This window comes from Notolabrus celidotus, chromosome 12 (genome assembly GCF_009762535.1).
Source record: "Notolabrus celidotus isolate fNotCel1 chromosome 12, fNotCel1.pri, whole genome shotgun sequence".
In the NCBI taxonomy this organism is placed as follows: domain Eukaryota; kingdom Metazoa; phylum Chordata; class Actinopteri; order Labriformes; family Labridae; genus Notolabrus; species Notolabrus celidotus.
This window is the reverse complement of record NC_048283.1, coordinates 34,486,509-34,509,878: the sequence shown is the minus strand read 5'-3', so window position 1 is coordinate 34,509,878 and position 23,370 is coordinate 34,486,509. Positions and strand designations below refer to the sequence as shown.

General features: G+C 41.7%; 1 protein-coding gene across 2 annotated transcripts in view; it reads right to left on the bottom strand.

Annotated features, from left to right (window-relative positions):
* The window catches only part of LOC117822265 (zinc finger protein 516-like), a 61,740-nt gene that overhangs the window by 13,766 nt on the left and 24,604 nt on the right, over nt 1-23,370 (bottom strand). For both annotated transcript variants that reach the window (XM_034696898.1, XM_034696899.1), the window contains exons 2-3: nt 9,328-11,662; nt 2,854-4,161 (exon numbers count right to left, since the gene is read on the bottom strand). In XM_034696898.1, the coding sequence (XP_034552789.1) occupies nt 2,854-4,161; nt 9,328-11,083 (3,064 nt within the window). In that variant the 5' untranslated portion in view covers nt 11,084-11,662. The remainder of the gene's footprint in view (nt 1-2,853; nt 4,162-9,327; nt 11,663-23,370) is intronic.

Below are 23,370 nucleotides of genomic sequence, written 5' to 3'. Positions count from 1 at the left end.
GTGGCTCCATCTCACCTGTCCTGTGTGGATTTGATCGCCCTGAAGGTGAATATTGTCTTTGAGTATTGTATTGAAACTCTAGCTTTACAGTTGGTCAGTTAATGGTGAGTTGATTACCAGTTACTGTCACTTTAATTTGTTTAGTTAGTTTAATAAGGCGTGGTCATTACCAATAATTAGCCGCCTTGAGCTAGCTACCTTGCAGGTGTGAAAACGGTGCAGTAACGTGCAGTAACAAAGGGACATTTTCTGAACTAACAATAATAAGTTGGGACAACTTTCACTTCTTAGTTTGTAGAACTCAAAACTTTAAGTTACACTACATATGAAGGATAAGTTATCTCAACAAAAACTCATCAGTTGGCTCAAATGCAAGATTTCTAGTTAGCCAAAAAACTCAAAAATCTAGTGCAGTTGACTTGAAATTGTGAGTTTCACAGTTATTCGTTTTAACAGTGTATACGTACGTATTTATTGACAATTGCATTATTTTTCATGAGCTCCTTGCTCTCTTGCTCTATCAATCCTTCTATCTTTGTACTGCCTTCACCTTAATGAAAGATGGATGAGTTCATTTCAGCTTGCATTAGTTTGCATTATAGAAAGTATTACAAACACTCCAAGCCAAAAATCCAGCTTCATGCTGCAATGACATTTTCCCTATAACGCCAAGCGTATCATATTTGATAAATCAGTTTTTGAGACCTCTACATCATCAATGTGATATATTCTCTCTGAAAAAACCTGATGCATACAATCAGATACATGCAGTGCACGGATAATCCACCAGAGTGAGTAATTCATGCACCAGAAGGACGTCACTTGAGACATCCAAAATGTCAGCTGTGGATCAGAGACCCACTCCAGGTTTTTCAGGGATATTTTTACCAAGTCTGAAAAAGTTTGGATGAAAAACACTTTCAAATAGTTCCTGAAACTTCAAGAGGAATTGTTACTGTATTGATGCAATGTTAAACTAATTAATATTTCATTACTTCATTTATAGTCAAACTGTGTTGAAAATGTGTGTATCAGCAGGTATATAAGGACATTAATTTAGAGATCTGTCAATCTTAATTTTATCACATTTCATACATTATGCATTCCATAAAGCAACAGACAGTCTATTTATTATTTAAGAACATGTTTAAATGACATAATGAGGTATATTTAGAGTAGACATTGAGATATTTATAACGTATGTTGTATTTTTATATATGTAACCTGCTGTATCATGATGATTGATGACTGGTTGAATGTTGCCATGGCTCCCTAGTAAATAATTATCTTTAGCTCATTGATTTCCACTAAAAACTGAACAATTCAGAGAAGAAATATACAATACATTAGGGTTTTTTGTTGTGTAGTAGATACAGAATAGGTATGCCGTTGTCGTGCAATGTGGAATACAAATAATTTCTAGGTTTGAAATTACTTTGGGAAAAATTTGAAGGAAAATCAAAGTTTAATAGGCTGAAAATGTTGTTTTTATATGTTTCAGTTTGTTTAAAAAAGAAGAACATTTGAGCAAAAAATGTACATCAAAATGCCTGATGTATCAAATATGATACAAATTCAAACTAATTTATGAGAATTGCTATAAAAAAAATGTTTATTATTATTTGTCAGAAGGTCCAATAAACATTCAGTTTACAAAGAATTAGAATTTTCTGACAATGATTTGATGGTTCAGGCGTTACAGGGTTAAATATATACAGAATATTTAATTATGGTTGGTTGTCGAGGCTTTTGTTAGATAATGATGATCTTTGAGATTAATATAAGGAGTTTGTGGATAGGGGTGTGTTCAGACTTTTTTGATTGGGGTGAACAAACAGGGTCAGTTTTTTATGCAGGGTGCATGAAGTATGAGTGCACACCTGAAGGGGCAGAATTGATTTATCCCTTCTGTCTCTACTAATCCTGTTGTACTGCTGTGTTTATTATTTTTTTTACTTAAAAAACAAACTAAAAAACTAAAACGTGTACTTTATTAATCCCCATGGGGGATATTCAATTTTTTTCACTCTGGTGTTTTTTGATCATACACATTTCATTTGATATACACACTCATGCAGAGTGCAGAGTGAAGAGGCTGCCATGAACCAGCACCTCCCCAGCAGTTGGGGTTTTAATGCCTTGCTGAAGAGGCAGGCCCAGGCAAACAAACCAGCCACCAGACCAATCTCCAAGCTTGATCCATAACAGGACTTGAACCAGCAAGTTCCCAAGCCAAGTCAAAATAGACTGAGCATGAAAATGTTGAAATATTTCAACATTTATTTGTTGAGGATTAAAAGAAAAGTTCAAATCTGTAGTCACAATTTGAAGTATTGACTAAATTAGATGTGCTAAATAGAAATGAAAGGAGACCGACTATCAGCCTGTTGAAACTCAAGTCCCGCCTCTGACAAGGCAAGTGGCCAATCAGAGTTTAGAATTTTCTAGTGACCGCAGGGGCAACCTATTCAATTTGAAGGGGGCTGGTGCCACCCCTGCCCACCCCTCTGGGCATGCCCCTGTTTGCTCGTACCATATCAAATTGTATCTGTGAGCGTGTGTGTGTGTGTGTGTGTGTGTGTGTGTGTGTGTGTGTGTGTGTGTGTGTGTGTGTGTGTGTGTGTGTGTGTGTGTGTGTGTGGTCTGAACTCTGATGTAAATAGCTTAAAGTCTTGGTCTCATAAATGCCTTGGTATTGTCTTTTCTCGTTCCTGATTTGGCCTGTACCAGCTCAGGTAGTCTTTGCTACAACACCAGACATTAAAAAGAGTTAACAATATAAAAAAAATCTATTTAGCATAGTTTGACAACAATATGTCAATCAGCTGTGACGATAAAAATGCTGCTACTTACCACTTGGATCCAGGAGGGCATTGGCTGCACCCCAGCGGTGGTAGAGGGCAGCCAGCTCGTTTGGGCTATAGTTCTTAAGGAAGCTGAGGATATCAGCTGGCATCTCTGGGGTCTCTGCAATCGGCTCCTGCTTCACATCCCCTCGAGCTTCAGAGAGCAAAGAGGAGGAGGAGGATGAGGATGAGGAGGAGGGATTCTGCAGAGTGCCTCCATGTGCCTGGGAGGCTCCATAGTTGAGACCTGCTGCAGAGCTATGGGTGATGGTGCTCGGCCTCGTAGCGTTAGCCCGGCCCTGGCTGTGGTGAGAGTTTGGAAGCAGCTGATGAGGAGAACCCCTGGCTCGGCTGTACTCTGCTAGGCCGTGTTTGCTGGTCAGCATGAAGCCCAGGCCCTCCTGAGGCATCATGTAGCGGTCGGAGATTCGGGATGGAGGAGCAGAGCTTGGGCTCGGGGCTGAGGAACGTGAAAGGGCTCCAGTGCTTTTCTCCATGGAGCTTGAGGAAGAGGATGAGCTCCCATGGGGGTAAATATCCACTTTAGGTCTGAAGCGCGACTTAGGACTCTGGTCCTCTGTGCGCCTGCTGGAGCTGCTGCCCGATCGGACAGGGACTCTCCCAGCATGGGTGCCTGAGTTGGATGAGGAGCCTCTAGAAGATGAGGAGGAGGGGGTAGCAGAGGACGATGACGGAGTGGCTGCTTGACTTTGGGATTTGCTCTTCTTTATAACCTCACTGGAGTAGTTTGGGGGCCGGGTGCGTTGGGTGCGCATCAGAGGAGGCAGTGGTGGACACTCCTTTCCTTCCAGAACTGGGGGAGGACCAGTGCGTCTCTTGGATGAGGACGAGTTCTCCTTTGAGGCCTTGGAGCTGTTTTTTAGGGCCCATTTCGGAGCAATGTTGGAGCTACTGCTGTTGATGCGGTGAGCCACAGTCTGGTGCATCCAGAGCACCTCAGGGTAGCGGGTGGTGTGGGAGCAGAATGAACACTTGTGGCTCGGGAGGCCCTTCCTGTCCAGGTTGATGCCCCTGCAGCCCTCGGCCCTCACACAGAGATCCATGGGAGTCAAACTGGGATCAAGCGGGGAGGATCGAGCTGATCGGTAACCAGAGGGCGAGGCAGATTTGTTCAACCCATGAAGGAGTGCATTCTTCAGCTTGGGGTAACCACTGGGGGTGCCCCTGTCCGAGCTGGAGCTGGGGCTGGGAACAGGGCTGGATCTGTCTTCACGCTTGACACGATTATGAGTAGAATAGCTCTGCAGCTCTGTGGTGACAAAGTCAGAAAGGTTGCGGATGTACGGCTTCTCTTCTGTAGGGAAAATGAAAGACAACATAAAGGTCAGTGACTGCACAGGAATCCACTCATGCTAGATTCAGATTGTACAGTTAGATGTCATTTAAAGGAACGACCAGCAGGCGGCACTATTGACCAATATTCTTAGATCTCCTGCTTTCATTCTACCTTCAAACACATCCTATAATCAGACTTTTTCTCCTGTTCAAAGATCAGTTCACACATTAAAGCAACTTAAAACAATATATCTTATGGTATAATCATTGATTCTGTTTGACGTCTTTGAGTAAAACAACACTCAGTATCATATCTAGCAGATATTACATTTTAAAAAAAGAACATTTTCAATGTTAAATTGTGTCACACAGGTGTGGTTCAACTCAGCACTAACGGTGGAATAGCATTTTACACACTGTACAAACTGTTGCACAACATTATTATCATTACTGAAATTAGACAAATGTATTAATTAATGTTGTTAAGCTTATAAAATAACTCTTTGTTTTTTATAAGTGGCATGTACTACAGAGTTGTATTCATGATGCTTGAAGTGCAGTTCTACAACTTCTCCACAAGGTGGCATATGTGACCCATGTGTCCATAAAGCAAATTGAACTGATGTCTGGAAAATGTGCATATCTACAAGAGTCCTGTATTTCAGGAGTGAAAACACACAAACATAAGAGATTGATAATGGTGGAATTAGTCACATTCAGTGTTTATGAAAATGATTTTAAGAGTTAACAAATGGGAAGATACAGATCAGTTTTAACCTGTGAAATTAAAGAAGCTATGGGATACTGACTAATTTATCTTGCACACAGTGAAGTGTCCAACTATCCAACAGATCATTCCTTTACTTCTCATCTTTTTCACACTAACACCAACCACCTGGCATCTGTTTTTCATTCGGCTTCAAGTTGGCATCACTCTCAGCTCAGACTCTGCCAAGGTGAAGCTCCAGGGCTCAGTGAGGAAGGTGTGTGGGGTTGTGAGTCGTTTGTTCATCCCTAATAGACCAATCAAATTAATCGGAAATGGAGTGATTCCTTTTGCCCTTCCAGAGTCAGAACAGGTAGCTGAATCAGACAGTGTTTGTCAATCTTATTCAAAAATACACAATAACTAATACAAGCCAGCAAAACTATAAGAATACAGCAGTTAAGACTATGTGTGCCAAAGTGCTGGCAGTCTGTTACTGCATGAAGCGTTGTGTTGCAAAAGGCAGAGTGAACAACACACAGTGTGTACCCTGGAAACAAACACAGAACTAATCTAAAACTATCCATGCAACCTTGTCTGGATAGCTACGGTACAAATGTAATCTCAATTTCACGCAGGCGTAGAGCTGATCAGAAGAACGCACTGATGTCAACCCTCACCAGAAAATGCTCATGGTTTTACAAGTGCACAGTGCAGAGCTTCAGCAATCACAGCTGTGTGAATGTGGTTTTATTCCTTACTATGCTTGCACATGATAAACCACAGCAAAATATTACACAGTAGCTGATTGGTTTAAAAGCCCATCACATTGGTTTGTATTGGTAAGCATGACGATATGTATGAAATGTCTTATTTGCATTCCAAAATGAGGCTACATAGTGTCTGTGAGAGACATCAGACAGTTTGTGACTTAACTGTCCTCTCAGTGACTTTTTGTCCATCGCCTGAATCCCTCTCAATCAGGAGGTGACTCTATAAATAACCAAGGAGGAGGAGTGAATGAGAGACAGTGGAGGTGTCACAGGAGGTGACTTAAGAGATTAGAAAAGAGTCACAGGGGACAGAGAGAGGGGCGAGGGGAAGACAGAAGAATGGGCAGTGGTGTATTCCTTTAGTTAATGATGAATTCTTGAGAAAAAGTTGGAATATGAATCATCAAAAAGGCACCAAAAGAATCTAATACATTAGCCGTATGTGTTGAATCTGCAGGTGTTGTCTCCTTTCTGTTCTATGAATTTGTATCCATCATTGACCTCAAACTGCAATTCCTGAAACTTGACACCACGCCTGTGTGACTGATTACAATAGAGAGCAGTTACAACTATAAGAGAATTTAAAACCCGCCTTTACTGCTTAAGGACATGACTGTTTTTAAGTTCCAGGCTAATTATTGTCTTTTTTTCAGTAAACATCCCCAATGAATGGCACTAGGAGACACAGAGAGATTTTTATGGCAAAGACATAAAAGAGAGAGCAAAAAACCATATTCACACACAGATAAGGGGGGGTGAGGGGAGTTTCCTGAGACAGGAAGACCTGAAATAGCTCACAGCTCGATCAGGCCTGAAGAAATGTTGCTGCTATTTTTGAATGTCTGTTCTAACAGGGAGGAATGGAAGCAATCACTCCAGCACTTTGCTATCCACTATCCTAACCTGCACAAACAGTGTTTTCAGAGGGATTGTGAGATAAAAAATAAAGACCGCAAAGCTCTAGAGCACAAACACAGGAATCCTTCCTTTAGCCTATTTCAGTCATGATTATGGGTGTTTTTGCCCTTGCATGGGTAGGTTTTCTCTTTTTGCCCTGCACTGTTTATTGCTTGTGGAGGTGAAAAAAATGACAGGCATTCCAAAAATGCCCTCTTCTCCACTGACATGCCACTGAAGTCACAAGGTTTCACTTAACAGACAGCTTGACCGCTCTGTGATACAGAATAATTGCCCTGCTGTAAACAGAGTTTCCAGTGGCAGTAAAATTTTATAGTCAGTGTTTGATAGTAATTTTTGGCAGCTCTCTATAAAAGAGCCTCTGTGGGCTGTAATTCTGACATTCTGCCACAGGGGGGCTCCAGTTCCCACACCATAAAAACTCATGTTCTACACCTACACAAAGGCCATTTCATCAACAGATGTTTACTACAGAGTGACATAGTCAGAGGCCTGGAGTGGGAGGCCTTAAAGGGCTCACAGTCATCTCTGTCACTAAAAACCCCACAGAGCAGGTTTCTGTTTCTCAACTTATGTATGTGTATATCATTAATTTACTTGAATAGCAGTTCTGTCTAGTTAATGACATATTTGTTTCATACTGTTTTATCTGCCTTATGTCAGTTCCTGAAAAAGACTAATGCTGATAGGCCTTCTTTTAACCAACAAAGCCCTTAAAAATCAGGCACCCTCGTATCTTAAAGAGCTCATAGTGCCCTATTACCCCTGTAGAACTCTACGCTCCCAACATGCAGGCTTGCTAGTTGTACCTAAAATCTCTAAAAGTAGTATGGGAGGTAGAACCTTCAGTTATCAGGCCCCTCTCCTTTGAAATCATCTACCAGTCAGGGTCCAGGAGGCAGACACCCTCTCTACTTTTAAGAGTAGGCTTCAAACTTTCCTTTTTGATAAAGCTTATAGTTAGAGCTGGATCAGGCTTGGACCAGCTTTTGTCATGCTGCTATAGGCCTAGACTGCCGGGGGAACTGGCACACTGACACACTGGGATCCTAGCTCACCCCCTTCCCCCCAACCCCTTCATCACTTACTTTAACTCTGCCTGTCCCATTAAAGTCACTAACCATAGACCTTTCTGGAGTCCCTGAGCTCCACTGTCCAGTAGGTTCCTCTGAGCTGCCGTAGACGTCCTCCTGCTGCGGACGATCTGGACTCCAGCTGATACGGACGTGCTGGACTCCAGCGTCAACAGCTTCTACCACTCGTCTAATCACTATCACTTCTCTCTCTTACTCCCCTCTATCTGTCTTTCCAGACCCAACTCGGTCGAGGCAGATGTCTGTCTAACATGAGTCTGGTTCTGCCTGAGGTTTCTGCCTGTTAAAAGGAAGTTTTTCCTCACCACTGTAACTAGCTAAATACTGCGATGTGCAATGCTCATGATGGATTAAGGTGGGGTCAGACTGAGTCTTATCCTGTCTTGGTGTTGGGTCTCTGTTCATAATTTGACATAGAGTGGTCTAGACCTGCTCTGTTTGTAAAAGAGTCTTGAGATAACGTTTGTTGTGATTTGGCGCTATACAAATAAAGATTGATTGATTGATTGATTGAATGATTGATAGATAGATAGATAGATAGATAGATAGATAGATAGATAGATAGATAGATAGATAGATAGATAGATAGATAGATTGATAGATTGATAGATTGATAGATTGATTGATTGATTGAGTGATTGATTGATTGATTGATAGGCATTAACACAGGAATCCACAGAACTATGACCCCTGACTTGTTTTTCACTGTCCCAGTAAGATGATCTAAACAACTCCTGTTCCACCTTGCTGTGTTAAATACTTGATTCTGATTGGTCAAAACCTCATAACAATAGCAAAAGCGACGCCAGAGACAACCCGATCACACACGTCATATCAAATCAATCCTTGTACAGGAGTGAGAGAAGCCAAAGGAGTTACTACTTATTTTAGCCGTATAACTAATTCATTGTAATAAAATTGTCTTTACATCATATCTGTCAATGTTATGAATTAAGTTTGTAGGTGAGTAATAAGCAAAGTTATATATAATGAGAGGGTCTCAACCTGCTCACCCTGTTAGGAGTCTAATTTGCATAACTGCAAATTCCTCACACATTATCCCTTACTTAGTTCCGAGTTTACATGGTGCTACTATCATTAATGCAATTTGAAATGATTGTATGTGACTGGTTGGTTCAAACAGGAAAATAAGCTGCAGCAGCAATCAGTAATATTTAAATAAAAAAATAAAAAAAACTTTTCTACAGCAGGCTAATTTTGTATCTTGATTTGAATATTGTGCAAAAAAGGTAAAGATAATGGCAGTTTGGTGATCATATTTCTACTAGAGGGTGAATGTGCATTGCTACATTATTGTACAGATTGGCAGGTTCCAATGGTAGCCACTTGTCATTAACAGGTTACCATGCCCTAAGGTGTACCATGCTTTATGGTCAATTGTTATGTAAATGGGACCATCACATGAAAAATTAAAAACATGCTGTATTGGAAAAGCCTTGAAACAAGTAGCTGAGACTTGAACTATTCTGATGTACGACATCAACAAAGAGGGAGAATCATTTTCCTACTTTTTCATAATTTCAATGTCTTATTGGAATAAATAGAGTCTCCCTCTGCTGGCCGTTAGAAAGAATTCAGGTGTAAGCTTCTGCACTTGCTTGATTAGCCAAGGAACTATATATGCTTTTAGCATACAGTCAAATCCCTGGGTAAAACTGAAGTTTTAGACCAACCTGTCATCTCTCCAGAGTTTGCTGTACCCATCTCTGAGGCCTGGTCTCCAAGGGTGGATGCTGGTGGAGAGTCTCCATACCCAGGAGTGCTGGGCCTGCTAGGGGAGCCAGACTCTGGATCACTGGTAGAGCCCCATCTGTCATCTCTTGCAGCTCTTTCCTTGTCTCCCACAGATGCTCTACCCCCGTCCTTTCTGTGGACCCGCTGGTGGACAATCATCTGGTGACGACTGCGAAACACCTTCCCACACTCAAAGCATTCGTTTTTGGAGGAAGACTGGGATGATCGTCTTCTGTCTTGGCGGGACGAAGGCCTGTACTCAGAGTCGCTGAGGCTCTCTGGTGTCCGGTCCCCTGATGAAGCATGGCTCCCCAAACCAGAGCTGCTACGTCGCCCTGTGCTGCTGCGTTTCTCTTGACTTTGCAAGACATAACGACTGCTCTCTTTCTCAAAAACCACAGCAGCGTCAGCAAGGGCTGCCTCAGCCATACCTCCTTCTCCAAAAGAGGCTTTGTAACTGGGCTCCACCGGCTCCACAACCCTGCCCTTAGTAGCCAACTGCCAGGCCTGATAACTGCACACTGGATCTAGCTCCGGGATTCTTTGACCTAGCATCTTGTTCTCACTCTCATCTTCTTCATTTGAATTCTTCTGAGTAGGCTGAAGGTTTAGGAAGTCTAGGTAACATCTCTTAGCAGCGGGCGAGTCCTCATCATCACTAAGTCTGCATTGGCTTTGGGATTTCCTGCAACCGCTCAAGCTGTGGACTTTCTCGTGGATCCTCAGGCTCTCTCTGTTGTGGAACAAGTTACCACATTTGGAACACATTTGATAATTGGCTGTAACTGAGCAAGTGACAGTTTCAGGATCTTGGGCTACATCGTTGATGGTGATGGGAACCTCTGCCGAATCCGCCTTTGACCGTGACCTGGATCTGGTGTTGTGTGTTTTCATGTGTGATTTAAGGAACCAAGCTTCGCGGAACCGTCTTCCACAGATCCGACAGCAGTGGTCCAGGATCCCAGCATGTTTCTTCATGTGTGACTTCAAGAACCAGGCCTGGGTGAAGACTTGGCCACAGGTCTCACAGGGGAACGTCCCATCGGTTTGTGGTTGTGGGGCATCAGAATCTGACACAGCCTCCTCCTTAACAATAGTCTCCTCCTCTGCATCAGCTGTTATGTGGACCTTTTCTATATGGCTGAGGAGCTGGTCTTCTCGCAGAGCCTCATAGCCACAAAGACGGCAACAGAAAGGCCTCTGGTCAGTCCCAGTCTTCTCTCTTTTCAGGCTCCTCCCTGGAGCTTTCCTTCGACTCTCTTCACCACTGTCCCCGTTGATCACCCGGTTGCAGGCTGAGCTGCTCTTAGTCGGACTCGTACCTCCATCAAGACCCTCTGAAACACTCATCTCCTCCTCCTCAGCTCCGCCATCTTCATCCTCATTAGAATGATGGCTAGACAGCGTGCCCAGTTTGTGACTCCGGATGTGGACTTTGAGGTTTCCCTTCTGAGAGGCTCTGTGGTCACAGTAGGGGCATTTGTAGGGACGAGCACCCGTGTGGCGTCTCATATGCTGCGATAAAGAGCTGAGGAATGGGAAGCTGCGTCCACAGATGTTGCAGTTGAAAGCCCCAGGGGTTTTGTCATCCCCAGCTTCAACCTCGTGCTCATGGTTGACTTTGCCTCCGAGAAGCTTCTCCTTCAGACCTCCCTCCTGGGTCTCCATCAGCTCAACGCTCTCTCCAGTATTCATAGTACAAACTAAACAACTCTCTCCACCTGGCCTCTCACAAGCTTAATGAAACCTCAAACTCCTGCTATCTGCAGCTTCTCATCTAGGGATTTCTGGTGTGTCTTTGTTGGTCAGGTCAAATGCTATCTGCCCTCAGTCATTCAGAGATCCAGCCGCTAACACAGCAGCTAATTTAGAACCCTCCAGTTACTGGACACAACACCATCTATCCATCTTTATCAATGAATCCGAGCCTCAAACTATCTACACACCACTGGCATCATAGAAAACAATGTCTTGTAGATAGATCAGTTAGACAGGTGTAGTAAATAATAACTCAGTTTCATGCTAGTCAAGATAGAACTGAGGATTTCAATGTCACTGTCATCAGAAAGCAAATGTGTTCAATCAATTCCTGATCATTGTATCATTGGGGACATGTTTTGATGGGTCTTTTCATCAGGGTACTCCACCACACTTCTTTTCTTCATTATACAGACTTCTCTTCATTCTCCTCAGGGTTGAAGCATATGAGCAACCTTCAGCTCATATAAGTGTGTCTTCTTGTGGCAAGACCAGCAGGTACTTTAAATAGCCCACCTGAAAGGAAGAGAGAGGGACATGTAAGTAAAGTAATTTCACATTTCAAAGATACTAACAGATTCCAGACATATTCAGCAACCATTTTCGACACAATGCTAAGCTAAGTTAGCTTGCATGTAGCCAGCTAGGACTGTATGTGTAATAAAGTTCTCTTTTCAAGATTTTGAGATTAAAGCTGCTGTGAGGAACTTTATGTCCATGTTGATTTTGGCACCCCCTGCAGACAAACTGGAGCATCTCATTTCTTTGCTTAATAGTTCCTGCATTTTTCAAGTATCAGGTTGTACAAAAATAAATATGGTTCCTGCAATCTAACTCTGTGAAGACATTCTCAGCTTTCTGGAGGCCGTTCCTTGCCTTCTTGGATGAGGCTGACGTGCGATAGGAGAGGAGTATCTCTTTATATATCCTGCAGACATGACGCATAGCATTCCACAGAACACAATTTAATTGGCAGCTTTTTATGGTCTTTTTATGTTTGTTTTTTTCTTATATTTTTTATTTTTTTTATCCCTGCTCTCTCTGTAAACTATGTATGTGTGTATGCATGTGTATGTGTATGTATGCATGTGTGTTCATATGTGTGTTTGTATGTATGTAGATGTATTTTTATTTATTTACTTAATTACTTCTCTTCTCTTCTTCTCTTATTTTTTGACTAAAATGTTCTTCACATGGTTTCTATTAATTTATTTATCTGTTTATTTTATTCATTTTATTTTTGATATGAATTTGATTTCCTGTCTGAGCCCATGTTTGATTGTATTTGTTTTGGCTTGTTGATATATTTAAAAAGTTACAAATAAAATACTTTTAAAAAATAAAAATAAATCTCACCCTTCTTTGTTTTCACAGTCAAACACATCTTTTATTGAGAATCTTTGCAGTGAAAAATGCAAACGAGAGACCTTTAGAAATAATATAATATAGAGGTAATCAATCTCTTCACTAATGCTCTTGTATGCTTTTGTAGACCATATTGTGGCATCAGTATTCATTTCATCCTATTTCAGAAGCAGCTTCATAACCTTCACAGGAGCTTTATAAAATGCTTTCATACAGGTTAGTTAGCAGAAATGATGACATGAAAAGCGAGCGAGTCCTTTCAATTCACTTTCTATAAAAATCAAAGTCTGATGAACAAATGAAAGTACGACATCAGTAACTACAGGTACTCTCCCTTTAAATCCACTATCCTCAGTTAACAACCTCTGAACATTTCTAATTGTATGAAATTGAATTAACTCAAATATTTCATTGGACTGTAGCTGTATTGTTCATTTAGTATTAAGATGAATACAGATCTATGACACCACTACACACGTGCATGTGTGGGCTGTGAATGCCCGTGAGGCGTGCAGGGCTTGGGGGGGCTTTGCACCGGCTGAATCGACACTTTACACAATCAGAGCGAAAGGAGGGGGGTAGTGGTGGTTGTGGTGGGAGGCTCTGTTCACATCAGCAAGATCAGCAGTGCCACCATATTCTCTCTCTCTCACCGTACTGGCCTCACACACTCGCTTCAACTGACACTATCACATGACAGGGATCTTAAGTACACAACAGGAAGTGGCTCTTCAGACAGTTTGCTTTGCTCTATTTCTCAGACAGGAGTTGAACGGGGTCGGGGAGAGAGTCAAACAGAAAAAGAGAGAGAGCGAGAACGCAAGAAGAGGAGAGAGACAAAGACTTTCATGTTGTGTTGCCTTCATACTTTCTATATTTCTCATCAGTACTGGAGAGGCTTCATCTTGTTTTAATATTCTCATCGGCATTTGTTGTGAGTTTGGTCTTCCTCAAATCTTAAAATCCTTCTCAAATGCATGTTAAGTTTTATCATATTATACATGCACTGATTAGCCACAACATTAGGACTACTGACCGGGAAAGAGAATATCATCGATTGCCTTGTTACAAAGGTACCTGTCAGTGAGTTGGAAATGCTGAACAGTTTGTCCTCAAAGTTGATGTTTTGGAAGCAAAATATTAGCCAAGCGTGAGGATGTGAGCGACACTGACATGGGCCAAATTGTTATGGCTGGACAACTGGGTCAGAGCATCCCCAAAAACTGCAGCTCCTGCAGGGTGCTCCTAGTCTTCAGTGGTCATGACCCACCAAAAACTAGTGTGGGATGAAAAGGTTGTAAGAGCTAATCGAGCTCACACTGCTGAAAAAGGGAATGCTTTGTCACAACACCAAAAAGCAGATTGTTGGTCAGTGTGTCTACAATGGGTGCATGAGCATCAAAACTGTACTACAGAGTGATGGAAGGAAATGGCTTCCTTCTATCAGGACGGAATGGTGGTATGATGGCTGGTGGCAGCTGGTCTTATTGTCATGGTTGATCAGCACATGTCGAACTTGTCAGATGTTCTTGAACACGTTTAATTATTATCACAAATTAAAAGTTTTTACGAGGTGCAATTCTTCTCACAAGAACCACTCAACATTAATCACATCTTTGTTCCTTTCTCTCTGTAAGCTCATTGGAAACATCATTAAATACAATCTCTTTATGTTAGAACTGTTGATCACTGACACATTTTTACTGGGGTATTAATTTCAGCAGATGCTAGAGCCTGAGAGTGGGACTATATGAAATGTGACTGACAGCATTATTACAGGCCATTATATAAAGTGCCAGAGCCCATAAGCTGAGTTACTGCCAGCCTCTAATTATAAGTGGATAATTGATCATAATCATAAGAGGATAAGGTGGTGGTGGTGGAAAGAAGTTAGCACAAGAACAATCATATGTCTTTAAACTCTCGCACTGAAAATGACTACACTGCACCGGAGCCACTTATCTATCCAGAATGATTTATGCTATTGAAATCAGCGCAGCCTCAAAGGTTCCCCATGCTTCCTCCTGGAGTGCTTAGTAAGCTACGGCTCTCAGCTAACAAGTGCTGCTCCAGCTAGAAATGCAGCTGTGGCTGACAATACTGTGAGGCTACATTTATTTTCAGATGGAGACCGTTTAGTTTTTATAAATAACAAACAAGGTTTATGAGTATGATCTTAATAAAGGATAGAGGGTCACTTCAACATTTTGCATTTGAAACCTCTGAAGTCTTTTTTCTGTTATAAACTCATGCAGCAGTTGTTCACTGCTGTCAAATGTTTGTATTGTACTGTTCTGTCTCTAGGTCTGTCTGTATGTCCTCTGTTTTTGTTTTGTTGTTATTTATTGTCATGCCACCTGTGTTGCCTTCTCACCCAGGTCGTTATTGCAAATGAGAATTGGTTCTCAATTAACTCACCTGGTTAAATAAAGGTTAAATAAATAAAAAGCAGCATGGCGCTATGAACAGCATGTTCTGTGGTTCAGTTTCAATTACTTTCTACATACAGTCATGGTCACCAGAGGATGAATCCTAATGATTTTAGATTGATTTATTCATTTCATTACGTATGACTAGCTTCAGCTAGCTACTTCATGTGCAGCGCCATTTTACCAAATGTTATCATGCTAACATTGTAAACTAAGGTATGCCTGTTAAACAAAAATAAATGGTTCAGTAAATGTTACAGGGCTCTCAAGTTTTGAGAGATTTTGGCAGCAGGTGGTTGGGGGGGGGGTCAATCTGCGAATCTGCGGTCAGTCTGCATTGCGCATGTTGTTGCATTCTTTTACCCGGATACAGTGATGCTATTTTTTGATTGGCTGTTGGGTAGCTATATTCCTGTATTTCTTTTTGATTAGCTGGTCCGTGGCAAGCTCCTTCTGAAGGAAAAGCGGCGCAACTTGGTGGTCGTTGTCCTAGTAATTATTGTGCGTGAGAAATACAAAGTGTGGCGTGTGCGCGTGTGAACATGTTGAAATGCTTGTGTCTCACGCCCAATGCGATAGACTTGAGAGCCCTGTTGTTAATAATCTAAGTTGTTTTTTATTCCCCCATATTAAGAATTAATGATGTCACTTTTTGTTGTTTTAGTGATACCTGTCCATTTACATGAAACAGCAAAGCAGATGGGTCTTTAAGTTATTTCACACAATGCAGCCATGTTGCTCCTTCGTGTTGCATACATAGACTTTAATGTTGTAGCAACCCAGAAGAGAGCAGTTGCCTGGAAGTTGGATAAATATGTTGGAGCAAAGGCTCATGGGACAGTTATTACTGAGGTGAAAAGGGGTGTGTGCAGCATTACTACCATTGTGCAGTTATTCAGTTACTGATCACTGATTTGCATATTTAATGATATGTTCAGTGTGATATGAAACATAAATTCAGTTGACGAGTATGACACCTCATGTGTTGGTGCTGTTTCAGTGAGGAACTTCCAGCACAGCGTCCTGTCTGTGGGTGATAATAGAGGTGTGCTTCTGCAGCAGATAGCACAGAAGCTGTCTGTAAAGTGAAGATTCCAATCTCTGAGCAATAGGGCCTGTGTCCATACCATAGACTGTATAAAATATGGACGTAGTATCCGTGACGTCACCCATCTGTTCCTGAGAACTGTTTTGAAGCAAATCGACGGCAGCAGCCATATTGGAAATGCGGAACTCAACTAGGCAGAGTGTGACGTAGTGTGAGTCTCTTAGCCAATGGGTGTGTGTTCCCGACCGGGAGTCACGTCAGTCATGTCCTTATTTGGGCGAAACTCTTAATCTTAATATCTTCTGAACCGTCACGTTAGAAAAAAAATTCACCCCCCGTACAGTGTGTGCTGATAGAGAGATTAGCTTCATAGGGCCAAGCTGTTTTTTGAACCAGGCTGTAAACATGTTTATTAATGCTGCAAAGATCGTCTTTTTCCCATTCATGTCTATGTGGTTTCCGGTGTTTCTGCAGCCAGCCTCTAGCGTATTTTTGATGTATTGCAGTTTATAGCACTTCCGCATGGGCTTCATAGTTTGAGACCGGAGGTTGCCGCTTGGTCCATACAAAACCAATGCAGTTCTGTGATGGCAGCGTCCTAAGTGCATGAACGCCCTCTGTTACTGTGCACACAGTTAATAATAGTTCAACTTCTGGAACACCCGCCATGCTCGTCGATGTAAATTCTCATCACACACCAATCAGAATCAAGAAGGGGCGGGGCTTCTTATATCAGCTTTCAACAACAGTGACGGAGGTCCATATGGAAGAGTTCAACACTTCCAGGTCTTGAGTGGCTAATGGTACAGCATGACATCCATCAATTATTTTAACATTTTCTCATAAAATGCCATAAATAAATGCCAATGTGAAGCATACAGAGCATTTTAAAACAGATTTAACTGTCACTACTCAGGAAGCGGAAGTGCTGCAGGACAACTCCCATTACCTAGCAACAGTAAGAGCAGGTGATAAGCACTTTCAAATTGAGGTTGTTGGTGCTGCCAGGGCAAAAGATGGCATCAGTGGATGCAGCCCCTCAGCTTGCCACAATATGGCTACAGGCGATTGCAATGTCTTCTCCCACTTGATTTAAGATACATTTACTTAACAAGTAACATTTGAGCAAGATAGAGGGACTTGTTTTAAAACATCTTAAATATCTTGTTCAGTCAAACAATCTTGAAATTATCTTGTTTTGAGTTTTAATTTAGAAGAAACAAGGTTTATTTTACATTTCAGACATTTTTCAAGCGGAGATCTTATTTGTAGAAGACGGATCATCTTGATTTGGACAAACTCTTTACTTGATTAAAGTAAATGCATTTTATTGGAGAATCTATCAGAAAACAGCTCCATTGATAAAAGAAAGAAAGAAAGAAAGAAAGAAAGAAAGAAAGAAAGAAAGAAAGAAAGAAAGAAAGAAATATATATTTTAATGTATTATATGAATTTATGTGCTTTGGCAATAACACCCCTTTGTTCATGCCAATAAAGCAAATTTGAATTGAAAATTGAAAAGAAAGAAAGAAAGAAAGAAAGAAAGAAAGAAAGAAAGAAAGAAAGAAAGAAAGAAAGAAAGAAAGAAAGAAAGAATGTTTCCCTGCTCTTATTCTAAGAAATCTTACCAAACAGATTTTCACTTGTTGTATTGGCAGATTTTTTTTCTTATTTCAAGGTAAAAGTACTTTGAAATATGTTTTTTTTTCTTGTTTTTAGAAGGGCAATTTTTCCAGTTGGAAGCTGTTTATTCTAACTATACTGAACAAATAAAGGCTCAATGGGTTGAGAGTCAGAAGAAGCTGTGAAGTCTATGAAACAAAATGGTTTGATGCTGTCCTGAGACTTTATGAAATGACATCACACTGAGCTTTTTATGAAGGATATCTTATAAAAGATAACAACAAGTGAATCCTTCAGAAAGCTAATTCTTAGTATCTTGGGTTTTGCTGGAGTAAAGTTGGAGAAAAGAAATCCTAAACTTTTCACACACTGAAATGAGGAGCTGTAAAGTCTGAGGAGGAACATCAGAGCCAGGCAGGTGATTATGGACAAAAACCAGCAAAAACAAAGCTGTCCAACCCCAATCCATCCATCCACTGTGGGGTTTCCCCCATCTGCTCCATCTGCTCTCCGTCTCCACATCCTCCTGTTACTCATTACTGACCACGACTTAATACTTAGTATTTTCTTCCACTTCTCGCACTAAAAAACGGCTAATAATCTTATTTCCTATTAAATGGCCGTGCTGATTGGGGGTCAGGAGGGCTTTTGGGGGTAGGGGGGTTGAGACTCTTCAACAGTAAGCCTGTCATCCACCAGACCGTCACATGTACAAATTGAAACGTAATGAGATTAGCCTCCAGAAGGGAAACAATGCAGGCTTCTCGCTGTACAGGCAAAGAGGGGGGAAAATGACAAATTGGCTTAAGGAGGGAGAAACTGTCCAGGAAAGACGGACAAGATTAGCAAATATCAGAGTCATCAAAAAAGAGGAGAGGGATCAAAGCTCTGTTAAAGGCTTTAATGGTGCAGCAAATGGATTAAGAGTCTTCCTGAATCGAGAAAGAACGCTTCAACTTATCAATTTACTGTTATTGACATCTTCAGGGCTATTACCCTCGAACACACACAACACTCAAACATACACACAAAGATTAATACGACTGTGGATAATGCTGCTCTTTCAGTTTGTTCAAATTCTGTACATCTTTCTTTGAGAAAATTGGTCGCCTTTAAATAATTCAGACAAGTCTCCCCCTTGTTGGGATTGTCATTGGTCTCATGTCAGACATGCTGTTAATGGTCACTTAAACTGCCCTACCATGACTCACTGGGAGTGAGTGGAGACCTACTCTCAGCTGATAATGACTGCTGTGTCAAACAATAACAAACTGCTCCGTTTTTTTCCACTCTCCTTCCTCAGCAGAACACTTCTGCTGTTCTGCTTTCTGAACACTGTGCTGTGGCAGCAGAGGTGGGCGAAGAGGAGGAAATCCACTCTTATTTTCCCAACCATGCACAACATTTTCAGAGCGAACCGGCTATTTCTGTTGCTGAGCCTCCTGAGGTTCACATCTGGAGTGAATTTGAAACAAACAGTGTCAAACTGTGTAGGCAGGCCAGATGAGAACCTGCTCAAAGCTGCTAGGTTGTTCTGTTTTGTATTTGTTTTCACACATTTGAGCTGTGACAAAGCCAGATTCTCAGTCTCACATACTAGCATGGAAAAAAAAACAAGAAGTACAATAACTAGACTTTTATTGTTCTTTTTGGTCTTTAATTAAGCAATCTGCACAATTGCTCCCTCTAGAGGCCGCACACTAGACTGCAGAACAAATGTAATGCTACTGCAGCCCACTGAGTCTTGCATACAAAGAGTCACACAGAGGTTTAGAAAAGACAGCTCTCTGTAATAGAAACCACCGTCATCCAGCCGTGCAGGGAGCACCTTCATCCCTGCAATCATCCCAGAGGCTGCCATGACACAAATCTCCTGCACCCAAGGGTGCCAAGATTGGCTTTCATAACACAGTGACTCACTCACGCTGTCACCTTATCACTGATAATGACTGTAGGTTGTTCTCATGTGGGACATCCTTCAGCTGTGATGGGATCTGCTCCCCTCCCACACAGCAGCCGCAGCAGCACAGAGAGGAGCATTTAAGAAAAAACACGCACAGGGGTAAAATAAAGAGTGGACCTCTTGTTGAAATGCACACACACACACACACACACACACACACACACACACACACACACACAAACTCACTATCTAACACGCACACTCATGCATACAAGGAAACTGAGGAAACTGAGGAATCAAGAAGCAAAACAGAGGGGGCTTTTAATGTTGTCCACACACATCTTTTCAGAGTCTATATGTGCACACTGTGGGCTTTTAACACTGGTTCATACAGGCAGCATTGAAAGCTTAACTGCCCATACAGAGAGCAGCTTACACACACACACACACACACACACACACATACACTGCTTCACAGAGCATGACATACAGAGAGCACTTTCCGAAAAACCCTGCTATCCTCTGTTCACTTGCTCATAAAGTGGAGACATTCACTGCCCAGAGTGGGACAGAGGGGATGGTATGGAGTCTCTTTAACCCCTCCCTACACACACACACACACACACACACACAGAGTGCAGAGGCAATGTATTCTCAGACCAATCAATAATCCATTATGAACAAACTGCTCTTCACCTCACACCCGGCTCTAAACTGGCAGACAAAGAGGTCTGCTGCGAGCTCTACGATGACGAGAATGAGGGGTAAAGCACAGCTGGATGCACACAACACAAACACACACACACACACACACACACACACACACACACACACACACACACACACACACACACACATACACACACACACCTAAAGGCTGTTTGTAAAACACACACACTTGCTGGAGCTTTAAAACATTTTTAGGATGACAAATGTGTCAGCTGTGGCACCAAACGGAAGTTTTTGCAAACTTAAACGATGAGATTTTTCTTCAGCAGCTGTGAAGTGCTGCAGAATCAGTTATGTCCCACATTTCAAAAACTCTGACGTTTGGAGAGTAAGACATCTACTCAAAAGTCCTTCTCTTCTTTCAGAAGACACTATCACAAATCTGCATTTACAGACACAAGATTCTTCACTCGAATGTACTTTTCAAAGAGATTTTGGTTGTGCAGTATTCCTGCTTCTTCTTTTTTTAATGTATGAGCTTATTTCAGGATGTACTTACATAACTCACATACTTGCACAGAACCACATCTGGCCTCGTATGAATTCTGTGTGTAATCAAGCTAGATGGGACAATCCTTTAGAGACTGGAAGCAGCTGTGTTTTTACCTCACTTGAGGTTCAGTTAGATACTTGATGCTTCCTGATTTGGATCTATTCTGACTCCAGTTTGTGTCAAAAAATCACTCCAGTTGTGGTGCATGATTAGCCCAGTGGTCCAATTATGTGCACCATGTACAGAAGGTACCATCTCCCCAGGCTCAACTTCCACCCTGGGCTATTTGCTGCATCATGTCATTCCCCACTCTCTCTTTGTCTTATTCACATGTGCACAAAAGTTCAGAAAATCTCCAGAAAATGTCAGGGTAGGCAGGATGGGGTGATAAAAGTATTTCCGCCTAACCGTTGGCTGTTTCATACTCTTTTATGTGCTTGCCACTATCTTCTTATCACTCTTTGTTTGATTATGTGAATACCTTCAATAAGGTTGTTGTACTCCTCACATAACACTACTGTGACCCCACCCCCTTTTGACTGACAGGAAAATCCTGTGAGCGACATGTGTGAATGAGCATCTCAGGAAGACGTCAGGGGCAAAGTTGTCCTGAAAAGTTCTGAAGATTTTCAGTTTGAAAAAACCTTTGGACCATCCAAAATCTTCTCATCTCATAAAAAAAAGAATAAAGAGTCAAAAACAGAATCTTTAAAAAAAAAAAGACTTAGTATTTGCTTTAGATACTCTAGTTTTTGCTGAGGTAGGACTACTTTAGCAGACCTGCCAACACTCCAGATTTAGGCTGGAGTCTACCGCTTTTTAACTTATTCTCCCACTGTCCTCCCAAGTTGTTATTTCTCCAGACAATCTCCCTATTTCACACACCCCATCAGATATTTTGGTACCTTAATTTTTTTTAAAACCTTCATTTAATTTGTATACTATATTTTTAATAGGATCCTCTAATCTCTAACCGTTTTTCAAGAAGTCCTCTACTTGAGCCTTATATTCAAACCTCAAAAAACATCCCCCCCTCCTCTACCTGTAGATGGTTTGATCCAAATGACACTGCATGAGATGGTTTCTGACAGCAGGTAAACACAGACACACAGACACCATCCCTCATTAAAGTGGGTTAGCCCTGTTCTTATAGCTAACTTAAGTTGTGGCGTGCAATAACGCAGCATCCTCTTTAAAGTTCATCAGGAGAGTTTAGAGCTGTGTGAATCTGATGACAGAGTGCTGACAGTGTCACTATCACAATATCACAGGTGAAGTTATGACATCACTAAACTCTACCTGATAACCTCAGGTGGAGATGCAGAGGAAATCTCTTCCTTCTTTAAATGAAGAGCAGAAAGCAGCAGAGGCTGAGGATGCAGAGGTTACTGTAGGTCAGATAACATTTAGCTGTAGGTAATAAATAGGATTTAAAAGGACCCAGATAAATGACTTTAAAAAGCACATAGAGATGTAGATTCATGTTACAGAGACCAGAGACTCCTGCATTGAAATAATACTATAATGGTATTAACATCAAAACATGTGGTCAACACAAACCCCTCTACCTGGAATATGTGTGTGTTACTCCTCACTGCAGTGGCTCACTCTACTCTCACTCTTCAACATGTTGATGAATTTTGTCACATTTATAAGACATGGATTGTTTTAATGTTGTATGTTTTCATTGCCATATTTAACCATAATCAAGCCATATAAACCTTGAAATTAAGATACATTTAAAGTATTTGACTTACATATCCATTTATTAAATGTATTAATCTGCAGTTCAGGGTTATATATGGACCGGGTTGCTGGGTATAGGCTGATTTTACCATACTCCAGAAAATCTCCCTATTTTTGGTATGACTTAAAGTGTTGTTTGGCTCATCTGTACTTGTTTGTGTCATTTTGGTTTCAATCTGGGAGGACAAAAACACACATGAAAGAATCTGATCATGTTCCAGCAACACAAAGCAGCAATCCCCAGCATGAGAACAAGTGTCATATTCTGGCAGTGCTGTGGTAGTTTGGATCTTGTTGATCATGTGACGTGACTCCTGACTACTTTAATTGAAACTCACCAACTTCAGTTTAAGGTTTAAGTTAGGTGGATGTTTTATGTGAGTTATGTTATAGCTCTGGTCTATTACCCCCTACTCGAGGTCTGTCCCTGGTCTGTCAGAGCAGGTCATGCTCATAAGCAGGAAGAGCAGTGGGGGGCTTTGTGGCATTGTTGGGGTCTCCGATTCCCATCCTATTCCTAGATCCATCCCTGCTCCCCCCATCCCTTAAACCCAGCCAGAACAATAGAGGGGGTCCATGCTGTCTGTCCCTTCTCAAACCCCCCCTCCTCTGATAAATAGGCTGAGAGGGGATCCTGCCTGCCTACTCTATTTGCGTGAGAAGAGCTTTTTGGATAGAAAGGAGTCCACTGGGTCTGTGTGAGTATACGTGTGTGTGATTGTGTGTGTGGAGGAAGTGGCAGGTGTTTGGGTCAATACTGTCACGTTACATTTTGGTGACCAGTCCATGCTAGTGGGATTACTGGACGGGTCGGGGAGAAAGGGGGCGGTTCCCAGACGTATAGAGTGCATCACAGAAGAATACAACACTCTGTGCTAAATGAGAAAG